Source organism: Falco biarmicus, chromosome 8, assembly GCF_023638135.1.
Source record: "Falco biarmicus isolate bFalBia1 chromosome 8, bFalBia1.pri, whole genome shotgun sequence".
Classification (NCBI taxonomy): domain Eukaryota; kingdom Metazoa; phylum Chordata; class Aves; order Falconiformes; family Falconidae; genus Falco; species Falco biarmicus.
In genome coordinates, this window is record NC_079295.1 from 32,310,720 (window position 1) to 32,325,015 (window position 14,296).

The 14,296-nt window shown below is 39.7% G+C and overlaps 1 protein-coding gene across 2 annotated transcripts in view; it reads right to left on the reverse strand.

Moving 5' to 3' along the window:
- Window positions 1–14,296, reverse strand: part of MYLK (myosin light chain kinase) — a 216,420-nt gene that overhangs the window by 31,823 nt on the left and 170,301 nt on the right. For both annotated transcript variants that reach the window (XM_056348444.1, XM_056348446.1), the window contains one exon: window positions 12,323–12,476. In XM_056348444.1, the coding sequence (XP_056204419.1) occupies window positions 12,323–12,476 (154 nt within the window). The remainder of the gene's footprint in view (window positions 1–12,322; window positions 12,477–14,296) is intronic.

A 14,296-nucleotide genomic window follows, 5' to 3' on the forward strand; every position in this document is an offset into this window, starting at 1 on the left:
GCCATGCTGAAGTCTAATGCCCTTCACAGCTATCATTACAGAAACTATGGAGGCTAAAACCAGTCACAACTATGCTCGCAAGTAATAAAACCAAATCTCCAACAATAATCTTGGTGATCTTCCTTAGAGGTTTACCTCTGTAACCGTCACCATAGCTGTGATGATTCTTCTCCAGCTCCATCTGCTTCGCTACTTCAGAGCTACTACTAACCTTTCACAGCCTCAGAATGTGCCACTCATCCAACTATACCTGGGTAGCAGAGAAACAAAACCCAGTTTGTTGGCACAGAAACACAGACCTTGAAGGATGACAATTCAGCTAACAATTTAGTGAACAACTTCACCTATGTGCAGTTTTTGAAAGCCTAGTGCATTTTTTTTGGCGAAAAAGAATTCAACATCATTCAAGTATTGAGATTTTTTAAATCTTGTGCATTTTGGAAATTGTGGGGGAAGTGAAAGATAGAAACTATAGAAACCTTTAACTGTTTTTCCTGTTAGAGGCTTGCCCCCACAGTACTTATTTGCACGAACAGATTCAGTATCACCAGAACCTGGTGTGCAGATGAGCAGCTAACTATGCAAACATGTGATACAATACAAAAACCTTGCAGTTACCTGACTTTTTCAAAATGAAGTTTAACGATTACATAGTCATTGAAATGAATGTTTTCCTAAGACAGAAGAATGTTGACTTTTAAAAAAATTACTGATTAAGAAAATAATAATGGAAGTTAAGCGCTTCAAAAGACTAAAGGGAACAAATATCTTCCTTGGGAATAATCCTCTCAGAAGTAAAACCTACAAAATAATGATGATGTTGATCTGGATGAACTAGTGGCCAAAGGTTGAATGAGAAATCAAAGAATGGGATAAAATGACAGAAGATTAAAAGAAAAAGATAGAAAGTGTGAAATGCTATGAACAGTGGTTACACTGGACAGGGACTGATCTGTCCCGTTTTGCTGGTTAAAATTGCTAAAAGGACATTATCACTTTCTCCTTAAGAAAAGCAGAGCTGGCAAAGCAGCCAAAAAATACAGCCACTTTCTCAGCAGTAAAAATGTCCAAATGCTGGGGAAAACTGCTGTGGACTTTGATCAAAGCTGTAGACTGTATGAGTTATCCCTCCATACTCAAATTATCATTCCTAGGAAAATCGCTGAGCAGACACAAATAACCACAGTTTGCCACAGAGATGCTTTTAGTTCTTGGGCAGAGGCATGTCTCCTCTGACTGCTGTGGTTTTGCTCATAGAGAGGGGAAATGGGGTAGCCTAATCTGATAAAGACTTTTAAATATCAGTTCACTATCTGGAAGATGCACGTTCCGTTGTTCAATGATTTCCCTGAAAAAACATCAGTTATTCCTTTTAGTTTAGTTATGATGGAAAATCCATCATGCTCCACTACTTAAACTTATTAGAAGATACATAAATGGTATGAGGGAGAAGGCTGGGCAGGAGGAAGGGGGATGGATATGAAGGGTTTGCCACTGCATTCAGCATGAGAATGCCCAGGCGGAACAAAAAGAGTGCCAGAACAAAGGTTATCTTTATTCGTTTTGGCAACACTTAAAACACCATTCCGCTAGGAGTCATCATTACACACTGCATCTCTTGTTAAACACAAATTAATTAGAGACCAGATGTCCTTAACCTCTGGAATGGCTTATTGCACTGCTCAGCTGTCACATTTTACTCACCTCATTTTCTGGCAGAATAAAAGGGGCTATTACCAAGCATGAATTTCTAGTATAGATACCACGAACTGAATCAGAGAGGAGTTAAATGTTTTGTCCAAGATTAGAAAGAAAGATTACAGCAAAGGTGAGAACTGAATCTTGGTTTCCTGGTGGCCAAATAGCAGCACCCCTCTTCCCTGTACTAGTCTTGCCCCAGCCTCCTTGGGGCTGCAAGAAGCGAGAATCCAATACTCACACCATTCACAATATCAGAACCCTTGTACAATACCGCAGCAGCCACCAGGGAGCTGGTTGCATGGCACACAAGGACTGTATGATTTTAGTCAAACAGTTTCACTACAGCTTATTATCCATGCAGACCTTGTAGGAAATGATGCTACCTCTGTCCTCTTCAAAATATGTACAGAAGAATAATATTCAGCTCTGTGGTTTTTTTTCCTCCTATATAATCATCACTGCATCATCTCAAGATGCAGATAAAAGAACTTGAGTAAGTAACAGCTGGCTTACCCTAAATCCAAACAGAACAGAGCAGTTGCTGATAGCAAGAGGAAAAAACTTTGAAGAAAAAGCTCAGCCGGTAGTCTATCACCTTACAGAGGCATCTGTTCAGATTTGTCAAAGTAGTGCAGATTCTCTGACATCTGCTATGCACACAGCTTAATCTGGATGGTACGTGTGTGTGTGTGTTTTGGGTTGCTTTATTTTTTTTTAAATTATTAGCTTGCTGTAATGCTCTGCACTGAATTTTGCATTGAAGGAGGAAACAATGCATATGCTTCAGTCTTTGCAGAGCACAGTACCCTGCTTCCCATGCAGGACATGAAAATGCAGTATCTCTCTGCTGACTTTCAACACACTTCTGTTTCCACATGAAGCTCTGGGCATGATTTCTCAGTTGCCTAGGCCACAGTTACCTTAGTCACCTCTGTTTCCATGACTCACCTAGATAACTGCAATCCATTTGGCCAGCACAGTTTACAGAAGCAAGGCTTAGGTATGCGAGCACTGGACAGAAAACATCCATGGCCAGGGGAACATCAGAAGTAAAGAAAATGCTACATGGCTTTAGTCTAATCAGCCTTGGGAATATTTCTACTTTACTGATAAATTTTTCCCAGTAGGCAAAGATGAAAACCTGCAACCCTGGCTGGACTCTCTTGATCTAAAAAGATACATGTGTTTGTTTGAGGTCTACCGTGTGCCGCTGCTTGCAGATCTGCTCAATGTATAAATACTGGAGTAGTTGCTGTGGGAGATCGTAAAAATGAAAGTGTAATCTTTGTTCTTTCTTAATATGACAGATGCATATGTACCATTTTAACGTGCTTAAAAATTGCTTGATATCAGACTGGATGGTATTCTACAGCTCTGCACATTCAAAGAATTTGCAGATGGTGTCTCCATGTGTCTGTTTTGTTTCTCAGCAGTTTATTCTATGGGGATTTTAAAGGTTACCCTTTATTCATCTGTCTGTATTGAAAGCTAGGATATTTTGCCAAGCTACATTCCCTTCTGGAATATGAAATCTCTATCAGCACAATTGACTGCTTCCAATAAAAATATCCAGTGGGTTGAGGAGGGGTGTGGATGTCAAGCACAAATCTCTATTTTGTCCTTCTGTTTTAGTGTTTAGCATACCATTAATGTCCTTGAGCTACCCATCTTCAATATTTCATTTGCATGTCATGTGCAGTCTTTGACACACACAAACACACTTTATACTTAGGCTTATATTACGAGGGCTTTATACAGGCTTCATTGGACCACAACTTTGTTTTTCCTGTTCTAGACCAAACCATAGCCACAAACCAACTAAGGGAGTGCTTCCAAAAATACACTGCTTCCTGTGAATATTTCTATAGGGGAAGCAATTAATCTAAAATATCGAGCTCTAACTTCAGTTTCACTATTATATGCAACAAAAGAAAACATGTCTATATATTCCACCATAAGGAAACTAGGGGTATTCCAGTCTTCGTTAACGTACAGCATACATATAACACCAAAACCAAGACTTAGTTATGCTTTGTGATATTCTAGATTGTCACAGTCAATATCCACACAGTCCTGGTGGTCAGAATCCTACAAACTCCATTGCCTTTGTAGGAGATAGTACTTACAACTCTTTTACTAGTATTTACGATCACCTCATTTGCCTAATTGTATGACTGCTGAGGCTAACAAGATAGTTGGAGGTCGGACAGTTAAGGACTAAGGGGAGCTCAAGCACAAAGCTCCCTACATAATCGCTTTAGGAGTATCAGTCAGGTTGCCCCAAGCTGGCTCCCAAAGCCTAGTGGCAGGCAAAGGAGATGGGCAAGCAGCTAATTTGGCCTCAAGCCTCACTCCAAGACTGTTCTGCACAGCAGCACAGAGACTGCACAAAGTCACTGACATTAGTGGCACAGGGGAAACAGCAGCAGCAACTACTCATATGTGCTATATGCCATGCATAGGGGTGTAAGAGGGGATGTGGAGAGCTCTACTGCTTTCCTCCCATTGTGCTGCAGGAAACTAGCCACAGATTAAAAGAAAACTACTTCCCAACAAAGGGAGACATAAATTACCAATACCCCAGAGCAAGGAGGTCAGATTCCAGTTTATTCTTTGTGGCATGAGTTCCTTAGGGCAGATGTTAAGGTCAAGAGGTGGCCTCACATGAAACGTATAAGCCTCATTTAAGACCATACCAGGATTGACAAATGCACTTCTTATTTACTCCTGAATTGAATTCAGTTGTACTCCTTCCTCAGACAAATTCTCAGAAATACTTTGGTAAACAGGTTTTTATATGCAGCCTGGATTAACCTTTAATTAATTTGTATTTGTACACTCTGAGAAGCATAAAACAAGCATGCTCAGCCTTTAAGCCATTGCTATTTATGAGACAAATTTGACTTGAGGTCCTTGCCTTTTGTTCAGTAGCATGTAACCCGAAATTCCTCCTGATAAGGAAAGGTACTTTTTCTCTTTCTTCGTAGGTGTAGAACCAACAGCTCATCCAGGACACCCACATAACACGGAACTGTGCTATCCAGATCTCACTGCCTTCTCTATGTGGCTCAATTTACAGAGTCCACAGAACACAAGCACCATTCCAGGAGACCAAAAAAGGCAGCAATCTCCTTATCTAACTCTGAGTGCAGGGAAATGGAAATTGTTCTGCTACTTGATGTGAGGGTCAGGCTGAGCCAAAGCAAGGCAATAGGGTTTGCTACACATTAAGAGCTTGCGGGGCGCCAGTGGGCTTTTAAGAAGCAGTGCCATTCCAGTGGACAGCCTCTGGAAACTGAGAACAGTATAACTGCAGCCTATGAAAAGAGTTATTTTTCTTTTATGAACAGAGACAACACTGAAGCAATGCCTCTTAAGTAGTTTTCTTTATCTGTTCTCAAAATTGATTTGGTTTTCTTTCTAAATCCAGTTATCATGTTACTGTATAATACTATTATTAGCTATTGTGATATCTGTCTGCCAGATAAAGAACAGACAGAAAGAAACGATTTAATTCCATTCCACAAGCTGTTTAGCCAGAGAAGGTATTTAATATGCTGCAAAAGCGAGTTGAACACTGTCCATGCCGACAGCACTGGCAAAGACTTCATTTGAAATTCATCAGCAGGAGAAAAACGAAACCATAAAAGGTCATAACTGAACTTGGCATTATTGCTGACGGGGCTTGGGGTCATGGCAGACCTTTCTGCTTTGCTCGGAAAGCTATGCCCTGCAGCTTTTTTTCCAAGGCATAGGAGTGCTATAAGCAGAGATATTATTAGCCCTTAACACGCTGTAACAACCATTAACGCCCTTCTGGCTGTTAGTATACCATAGGTTTAGGATAAAATTAAATTAGAAAACAATGCCTGTGTTTTCCTGCAAAACAACAAAGAGAAGATGATATGAACAGCAATTTACTGCTAATGAAACAGCCTCCCCAGCAGAGCCAAAGACAACATTGACAAGGTTAGTTAGCTCAGGGGACCAGAGTTTGAAAGTCACACCTCCTCTGTAATCCACCCTGCAGACTGCTGCTAGCCTCCTTGAAGTGTGATCCCTCAGCATATTGCCCCTCCTGATAACTCTGACATAAAGCTATTTAAAAACTGCCCTTTTGAGACCTGCAGATAAAGTAGCTTACAAATACTGGAGGCCCAAAGCACCACTTTGTGCTGTTGTTCCCGCCTTGCCAGCCAGGGCAACTGAGGCATAAAAGAGAAAAATGACCTTGCCCAAGGACACGCAGGAGAATGGAGCTGGGAACGAAACCAGAGCTCACCACTCCCATGCACATGGCCTCAGCACAAGAACATCTCCTTCTGCCACAGGCCTAACGGAACTAACAAATATACAGTGCATTCTCAGGAGCCCTTTTTCTAAACCATCTGCTCTTATGCCTGAACCAACAAGCTACTTGAATTACTGATGTGCTACACGTTAGGCATCTGGTTTGATAACTGATTGAATTAGAGCTCCCATAAAGCTGGAATAAATGTTAGGACTAACCTCAGTAAGACTATCAGTAGATTCCAGGACTCCACCAGGGTGAGCTGGGGTCCTTGGAACCTCATGTTCATGTGCAGGAGTCCTGATGAATAGCTTCTTAGTAACTAGGACATTTCTAGCATTTCACAGCATGTAAAATAAAGTAATTTTGTTGTGAGAAATACTGTCATGATCTTTCCTTTTCTTCATCAGAAGAAAGGTGAGGTAAGTTATCGGGAAAAATAACTAAGTGGGGAGTTCTACTGGAATTTCTCCAAACAGAAATTGAAATTAGATGGCTCTTCAAGGAATAAATCTGCATCGGTGTACCAGCACTGATGCATAGGACAACGTAAATTGTTTTTCCTCTATACATTTTTATCTTGCTGTGAAAATTTAGTTTTGATACAGGTGCAGAGTTGCAGCACCAAGCATTAGCAGGGAGGCTGACAGCCGAGGTTACAACGCTGTTGAACTAAAACAGCAGCAACGTAAAACATCTCTTCCTTAACCACCAGTCTAGTTGCCCTTTAACCATGAAACTGGTGACAAAAATCCTCCAGCAATTCAGAGGAATTTAAAAGGCTGAAGGTTAGAGACCGAGTCCACCCACATATTCTTAGGAAATTCACTGCATTCTCGACCCTAAGTGTAAACAAGGAATCACATGGATATTGCAAGATACAATCTGTTTCTCAAAAGAAGATGAAGTTTCAGAAGCATTTGCGTTAGTACTTCTGAGCTGCAGTATTCTCTGTGGAAGGCTCTGTGTTTTTACTGCTTCACTATCTGCTTCACAGATGACTGCACTTACTTTTCCAGAGAGAGCACACAGTTTCTGACCACCGCTGGATCCACTCGGTCTGAGCAGCTAGGACTGAGCCAGATTTCTCAGACACATAAAATGCTGATAGTGCCACTGTGAACTGTTGGTTACACTACCACATTTCCTTGTAACAGTTCAGGGCAGAGAACTAATGCTAATATAGCGTGATGTATGTCACTTGTTGAACCAGGACCAAGCCCTTCATATAAGCAATTAATAATCCTACCGTTGTATTCAATGACTGTTGGAGTTAGTGCCGATAAGTTCTTAAGCTAAACTTTTATTTTCTCATTTTTGCTTGGAAAGATTCTGGTCATACAGGTCCTGCTAAAGGCATAGAAGTTAACAGTTTCCTCACAGAAAGTAACTTCTCCACCCCAGCTAAAGTATGGAATCGTAACCTCATGCAGAGGAACAGTTATTAGTGAATTTGTGTTACACTGCTTGCATGCCTGTGTGCAACATGGTCATATATGTGCCTTTAAGTATTTGGTTTATCACTTTCCAACAGCATGTGAGGATGCAGTACACAGGATGTGCACAAATGCTTAGAGTAACAACAAACTCCACAATTATCTTTAGGCCTCTCAGGGTATAATGATATTGCTCTTATTCTTCTGCATACATCTACCATCTAGCTCGCTAATCACCATGATAATATTTTTTTCATACAATACCACACCATGAACAATAACAATCTGAAGAATTTATAAAAGACAAACAAGGTAGATCAAAATCATCCCCCAGGTAGGTAGTGCATGTGTTTTTACTTCTATGTTAAAAAAAGTAAAAGATATCACTAATATCCAAAGTACTCACCAAATATTAATCATCAGACCCCCCCCCTCCCCCTGTATATTAGGCATGGAAAGATGAAGCAGTTTGCTCCATATCATGAAGGAAGCTTGTGGCATAGCTGCAGAACAGATTACTTCTCTAGTGCCAAATTGTCCTTGTTGAATACTCCGCTATTCTTTTGACTGTCTGCCATAGTATCCAGCTTGAGCCAGTACGAAAACCAAGTTTCTTTTTCAAAAGTGGTTACAGACTGGGGTATTCCTGTCACATAGCTAACATGTTTAGAACATAGATTTGATAAATTTACCCATATACATCCAATGAATGGCATGAAAGGAATGAATATTTCTTCCTGTCACTGTGGAGTGAGGGCTCTACCTAAATCTACTGTGCCTAAATCAGTCCTGTCTCACCCTAAGGTCACCACTGGTTCATTTAATATAGCTTTGGCAGCAGAAGTCCGCTTCAATCTGACACACTGTCTGCTGTAAATCATTAGCTCAGTCTCACATCAGGCCATTTTGACTTTGGAGCAGAAACATGTTGAAAATCTCTCCAGAGAGATCACTCAGCTAATGGCATTGCTTATTTAAGAGACCTAATCATAACAATAGAGAAAAGCTCAACATGGACATTTTGGGACCAGTCAACCCTTTAAAAAAAGACATTGCTTAACTTGGATGTCTCGCTTCTATTGCAGGTCTCCCATTATTATTATTAGGGCATATACAGACAGTTATACAATGAATCAATGTGAAGCTCAAGACTCAGTCCTTGTGGCTCAGTGCAGTTTACTCATCACCACACTGCAGTGCCTGTCAATTAACAAGTCTCCTCCAACCTGATTATGTATCAGTGCATCTGGTGTGTGGACTGCAAACAGCTCACACTGGAGGCTGAGCGTAATGGACATTTTGTTCCTTGATGTTCATTAAAATTGCAAATGAAAAAAAGTCCTTAGAATAAAGTTGGGTTTCTTTCAAGAGCATCTTTTTCCGTGGCCCAGACTGCACTGAATCATATACTATTCAAACTCTTTAAATGTCAGAACCCCTGCTCAGTTCAGTTAAGCTTGCTGTTGAAGTCTGCGTCTGACTGTGAGTCGTTAAATAAAAGACTTTAGGAGCCAAATTCAAAGGAATGCAGGGCAGCTTTTTTTTTCCCTAAAAGTAATTTTCTAAAAGTCATACCCAGCTACAGTGTACAGTCTAGGACTGAGAGTTTAAATCATAGCAGGATCATTTCTGATTTGAATCCTGGCAGATAAGCTCAGTCCTTTTTATCTTCTGGTTAGAGTTTAAGTCATAAGGGTTTGGTTTTTGTCTTTGACAAAGAAAGCTCTTTGACAACCGAAAGTATAAAACCAAGATCCAGGATGGTCTTCCATATCCTCAGGAAGGTCTTTAGACCTTCTGCTCAAAGCAGGATCAGCTATAAGGCCAGACCAGATTGTTCAGGTGCTTACCCAGTCTGAACTTGAATACTGCCAAGGATGGAGACTGCACAGCTTTTCTGGGCAGCCTGCTCCCTGGCATGTGTTACAGTCCAAATTTAATTTGGGAAATGCTTATTGGAGTCTTTCACATGAGGAGTTTGCCCACCAGCATGAAGACTTTGCAATCCACATGGTTGTAAGGAGTAATAATACAAGAAATGTTTCTTTATTTCCATATTTTTTTTATATTTTTTATATTTTTTTATATTTTTTTATATATTTTTTTATATTTTATATTTTAACAAATGTCTGATTTGAGAAAATTCAGAACAGACAAGGCTGTTAGCTAGCCCTTTGAGAAACATAGCTCTAGGTTGGCTCACACACAGTCCTCCAGAAAGCAGATGCTCTGTATTTATAGTTTCCCTCAGTACATTCAAGACTCACTTGCAGACTGTGGTCAGTCAGCAGTGTTTTGAGCACACAGCATATGCATAGATATGCCTTTTATTGGTAAACTTTGAGGGCGGCAGCTCACGCAGAGTTTAGACCTTATTATAAATAGCTGAGGCAAACAGAGCTGAACTCGAGCGCCAGGGCTTTCTGCGCAAATGCTTGTTATGAATGTGGGTCACGGCAGGGAGTGCAGGTTTCTTCCCTGTACTTTGGGTGGAGCAGAGAGAATGGACAGGTAAGAATTTAGGACTAAGAATGAGCTTTGGTAGATTAAGAAGTCTCACATTTCGCACATTCAGAGAAGCTTCCCTATTTTGACTGGAGCAGGCTCCGGAGAAAAGTACCTTCCAACTTTCATGAACATTTAACGTCTTTAAAGGTGCAAATAGCATGAAGGATTTTATCTCAGTGGTGAGATTCCAACCCACTCCCTAGGAGGAAGACATTTATTCTCCCTTTCCCACATTTTTGAGACCCCAGATGGAAGAATCTGGCCTTAAAATGCATATGTAGCAAAGTAGGAATCTTGAGGCTTTGTCGTGCCTTTGGCAGTGCTGACATCAGCGAGATGTCTCACTGAAAAGCTTGGCGATTTTACAAGAGGGAATTTATTCTTTTTAGTTGGAAACAGATAGCTTGTCATCAGCCAAAACACATGGCAAACTCCAGCACATTGTAAGGATTCTTCACCCAACTGTCCCAAAAGCATCTCTGGGAATCCCACTGTTCTCTGGCACATTTCTTATAGAAGAACAAAGCAGGAGGCTGAGATGTAGCTTTATAAGGTTATAGAATTCAAAGACTTTCAAACAAATTAACTCCAAAGGACAGAAAACAGTGACTTATATAACAATGAGTCAAGGCTCATACAGTGACAAGATAATAGGAACTGTTGGCCTCAGTTCAGCTAAAAAGCATCCATTGCGCCCAATAACCTGCTATAGTTAAAAGGCTGCAGCAGTTGCCTAGGAAAGAGTGAAAAAAAGGGAAATGTGAAGAGCAAATAATCTCCTACCATTCTTCTAGCTGCTGATCAGCTGTGTTGGGGCTTTGGAGCCAAAAGCTGTACCCAGAACAATGTGTATGGTGATTATTCAAGGACCAATTTTTCAAAGTGTTAATTTTTTAACCTAGCTATACTTCTGACCTGTACAACGCACTGTTGGAAGGGGTCATACAATTTGCCTATGCATCATGTCAGAAATACTTTTTCTGTTTTCGTCTAATCTTGAATTCTTTGGCACGTTGCTGGAATCTACTTGATACCTATACTCATTCATTCATTTATCTTTTAACTGCAATGAAAGCCACAGATCAGATGAAAGAAATTCATTTAAATAACCAGGAGGCCTCCATTGACAATATGTATAGCAGTATGCAATGGAGGGACATTCACTCTTTAGCAGTGGATATTCTACTTGAAAGTGTGATTCTGCTCATTAAACTTTGTACGTTACTCACTGGATTGCTGGAATGAATTTCCACTCCAACTTGGGCTAATGGTATTTTGCCTCTGATTTCAGTGGTGTCAGATTTTCATCTCTGGCCCTATACCTGCATATCTTTACTTGCTCACTAGCCCATACATCTGTTAGGACAGCAGAGCCAAGGCAGTTATGAGGGTGTGATTTGGATGCAGCCTTACTGGTTGAACTAGAATTCGTCCAAATGCCTGAGCAAGCTCTGCCCTCCCCGCCGCCTTGTGTCAAAACCTTTCTGCAGGCCACAGATAACACAGCCTAGAAACACTCCCATCCTGAAGACTAGTGTTTTAATGAAATCACCCTCTTTGCTCGTAAAACTTCCCTAGATCTCACTGGAAAATATTCGTTGTGTATCCACACCAGGGCAGGTTCATTAGACCTTTCAGAGCAAGATGTCACAGCTCTAGATTTCGTCTCACACTCAAGCTACCTGTCTAGGCTGCAGTTTTATCAGCAAACATCCTGCAACTGTTACCAGTATACAACTGTCTGCAGCTGTCCACAGCCCGCTACAACAAACCTGATGGCCTGAATGTGTCATCTAGCAAGGCTGTTTGAAGCTTTAGAACACACGTGTGTAAAAGCCCCAAAATGAAGGGCTTCATATTCAAAACAGTGCCTTTATTCACTGCTTTTTGTCACTATAAACCAGCAGATAAGGAAAGTAATTTCAGTTAAAAGGATAAAATCTCCAGTCTTCAAGCAACAGGATATTTTCAAATTCACAGTCTAATAGAAACCACCTCAATCCTTCTTGAACTAACAGTTTTAAAATTTGCATCTAGCAAACATCTGGATGCTGCAAATATTAATGGGAAAAAGAAGTGGTATCTAACAAAAAAATGGAGACATGAGCTGTTTTATTCTTGTGGATTTTTTTAGTCTGAGCTATTTTGTTCCTCTATCTGTAATTAGTGATTTTTTCTAAATAAAACACAGTATATTGTTACTGACCTTGCTGATAATTCTTACTACTCACTGTCCAGTCCAGACATTTCTTCAAGTACTAGTTTTTCATTTCAGTTGTCTTATCTGATTGCTTTATTTAATTTTTTGCATGCCATCATATATAAAGCAAATGTAGAGTGATGTATAGAGAATGACTAGATATCTAAAACATTATTATGGACTTACCAACAACTGTAAGGTTGACTTGTGCTTGTCTGCTGCCAAGTTTGTTCTCTACAACTAGGGTATAACATCCACAGTGTTCCTGCTTTGTTGATGATATTGTTAGCTTGCTGCTGTTTTCAGCATTCTCAATTTTAATATATTCATTTTCTTCAATCTGCCAAATTCAAAAGAAAAAAAAAGATTTTGTGGGATAAATTTCTTCACATCTGAAAGAGCTCAAATTACAATACAAGGTTACCATATTGAGTATTATCTGCAGATAACTATTACAGCAGTGAATATGTGCAGCTGGTAGTGTAATCAACACAAAACATCTAAAAATGCAGTGGAACATTATAATGGCTCCAGTCCTGCAAAAGCAACAGGGAGCATTGGTGTTCTGGGACTCCACTAAGGAACAGGAATTTCACTTTCTAACTCCTCTTTGACAGGCTGAAAGTGCCAAGTGTGTATGTAATTGGCAAAAGAACTGTTTGGTCTCACATATCTCGCAGAGACCACAGCAGAACAAGGGTTTAGCTCCAAACACCCTAATTCAGACACCATTTCCCTTTAAAGGCCAATGTGCAAATCATCCATAGCTGTGACTTTTGTCCTCTTGTCCCAAACAGCCTTATTCTGTACTTCCACATAAACCAGGGAAACAGTTTCTTGGGTTTGAACAATTGAAGATGATGTTGACTGGAACGGAGATGTAATGCTACAGCTATGCAGAGAGAGAGATACAAGAGCAGATTTAGCTTTCCTATAGCATTTTTATTTTCTGGAGGCATATTCTGAACTAGTTTTTAATTGAAATAAAGCTATCATAGCATAAATGACAAAGGAGACTTTAATCAGTATTTAATCAGATATTTTAATTAGTATTAGCTGGAGACATGACAGATTATTTAAAAACCTCATAATCCTATACTGCAGTTACAGAAACTGTACACTCTGTTCTTATGAAACAGACAACATAATGTCAATGCCCTTCTTCCTCCCACCACTTCCTTCTTAGATAAGTGACTCTTACAACGTATTCTCAGAATTCATTAAAAATGAAGGCTATTTAGTTTGCCTTATCTTGTCTCATATATTCAGAGAATAAGAAATTGCAAGGCTAAGAGCAGGACTGTCCTTGCTTTCTCCTTAACTGAGATAGAACACATGCACTGCTACATGCCCCAAAGCCTGCTGCCCTCACTTGTCCTCCTACAGTGTTTATGAACCTTCCTGAAGTCTTTTTCTTTCCTCATTCACCTGTGATAATAAACCATTTAAAAATTTATGTCATTTTAACATATGATTTTTTTAAACCTTTAGATTGTCTTATAGTAAGTAACTAAAGAAGAAAGTATAAGATATTAAAAATAACATTTTACAAAGAAAAAAGGTGTAGAATCACAGATTATGGATCTGAGATGGTATTATGAGCTGCTGGTCTCTCATGAAATAAATTTTGCATTTAAAAACGGGCTTGAAATCTATGTAAATAGACTTGTTGTATTGAACAATGAACTCAGAATTCTGCACAAACCAGAAACTCACTTTTGAGGGGTATATTTTACCCACATGTTACAAAATAGCTCAGCAAAACAGGACACTGAATGTCACTGGAACTTCTCAGACCTATTTTTGTAGAAATGAGTAGGCCACTTTTAAGCTCCAATCTTGAAACTAAAGAATTTTAAGAACATATAAGAGATAAGGAAAAAACTACCCTTTCCCCTAAATAAGAGGTTATTTGGGGTTAGCAAAGACAGACTTTGCAATACCCTTTGCACTAGCAAATTGTTTTGAATTCCTTCAATTAAATGCTGACACATCTGGATTTACAGTCTAAACTTCCTTGTAGGAGGAGATGTTTTTATTTATGTTCTATAGAGTGCATAACAAGTTCAGAATGAAATAAACAGAATAGCAGCTACAGTACATATTTACATTTGCTATATCCTAACAGGGCAGTTCATCTTCCAGTTTGCACTCGCACCT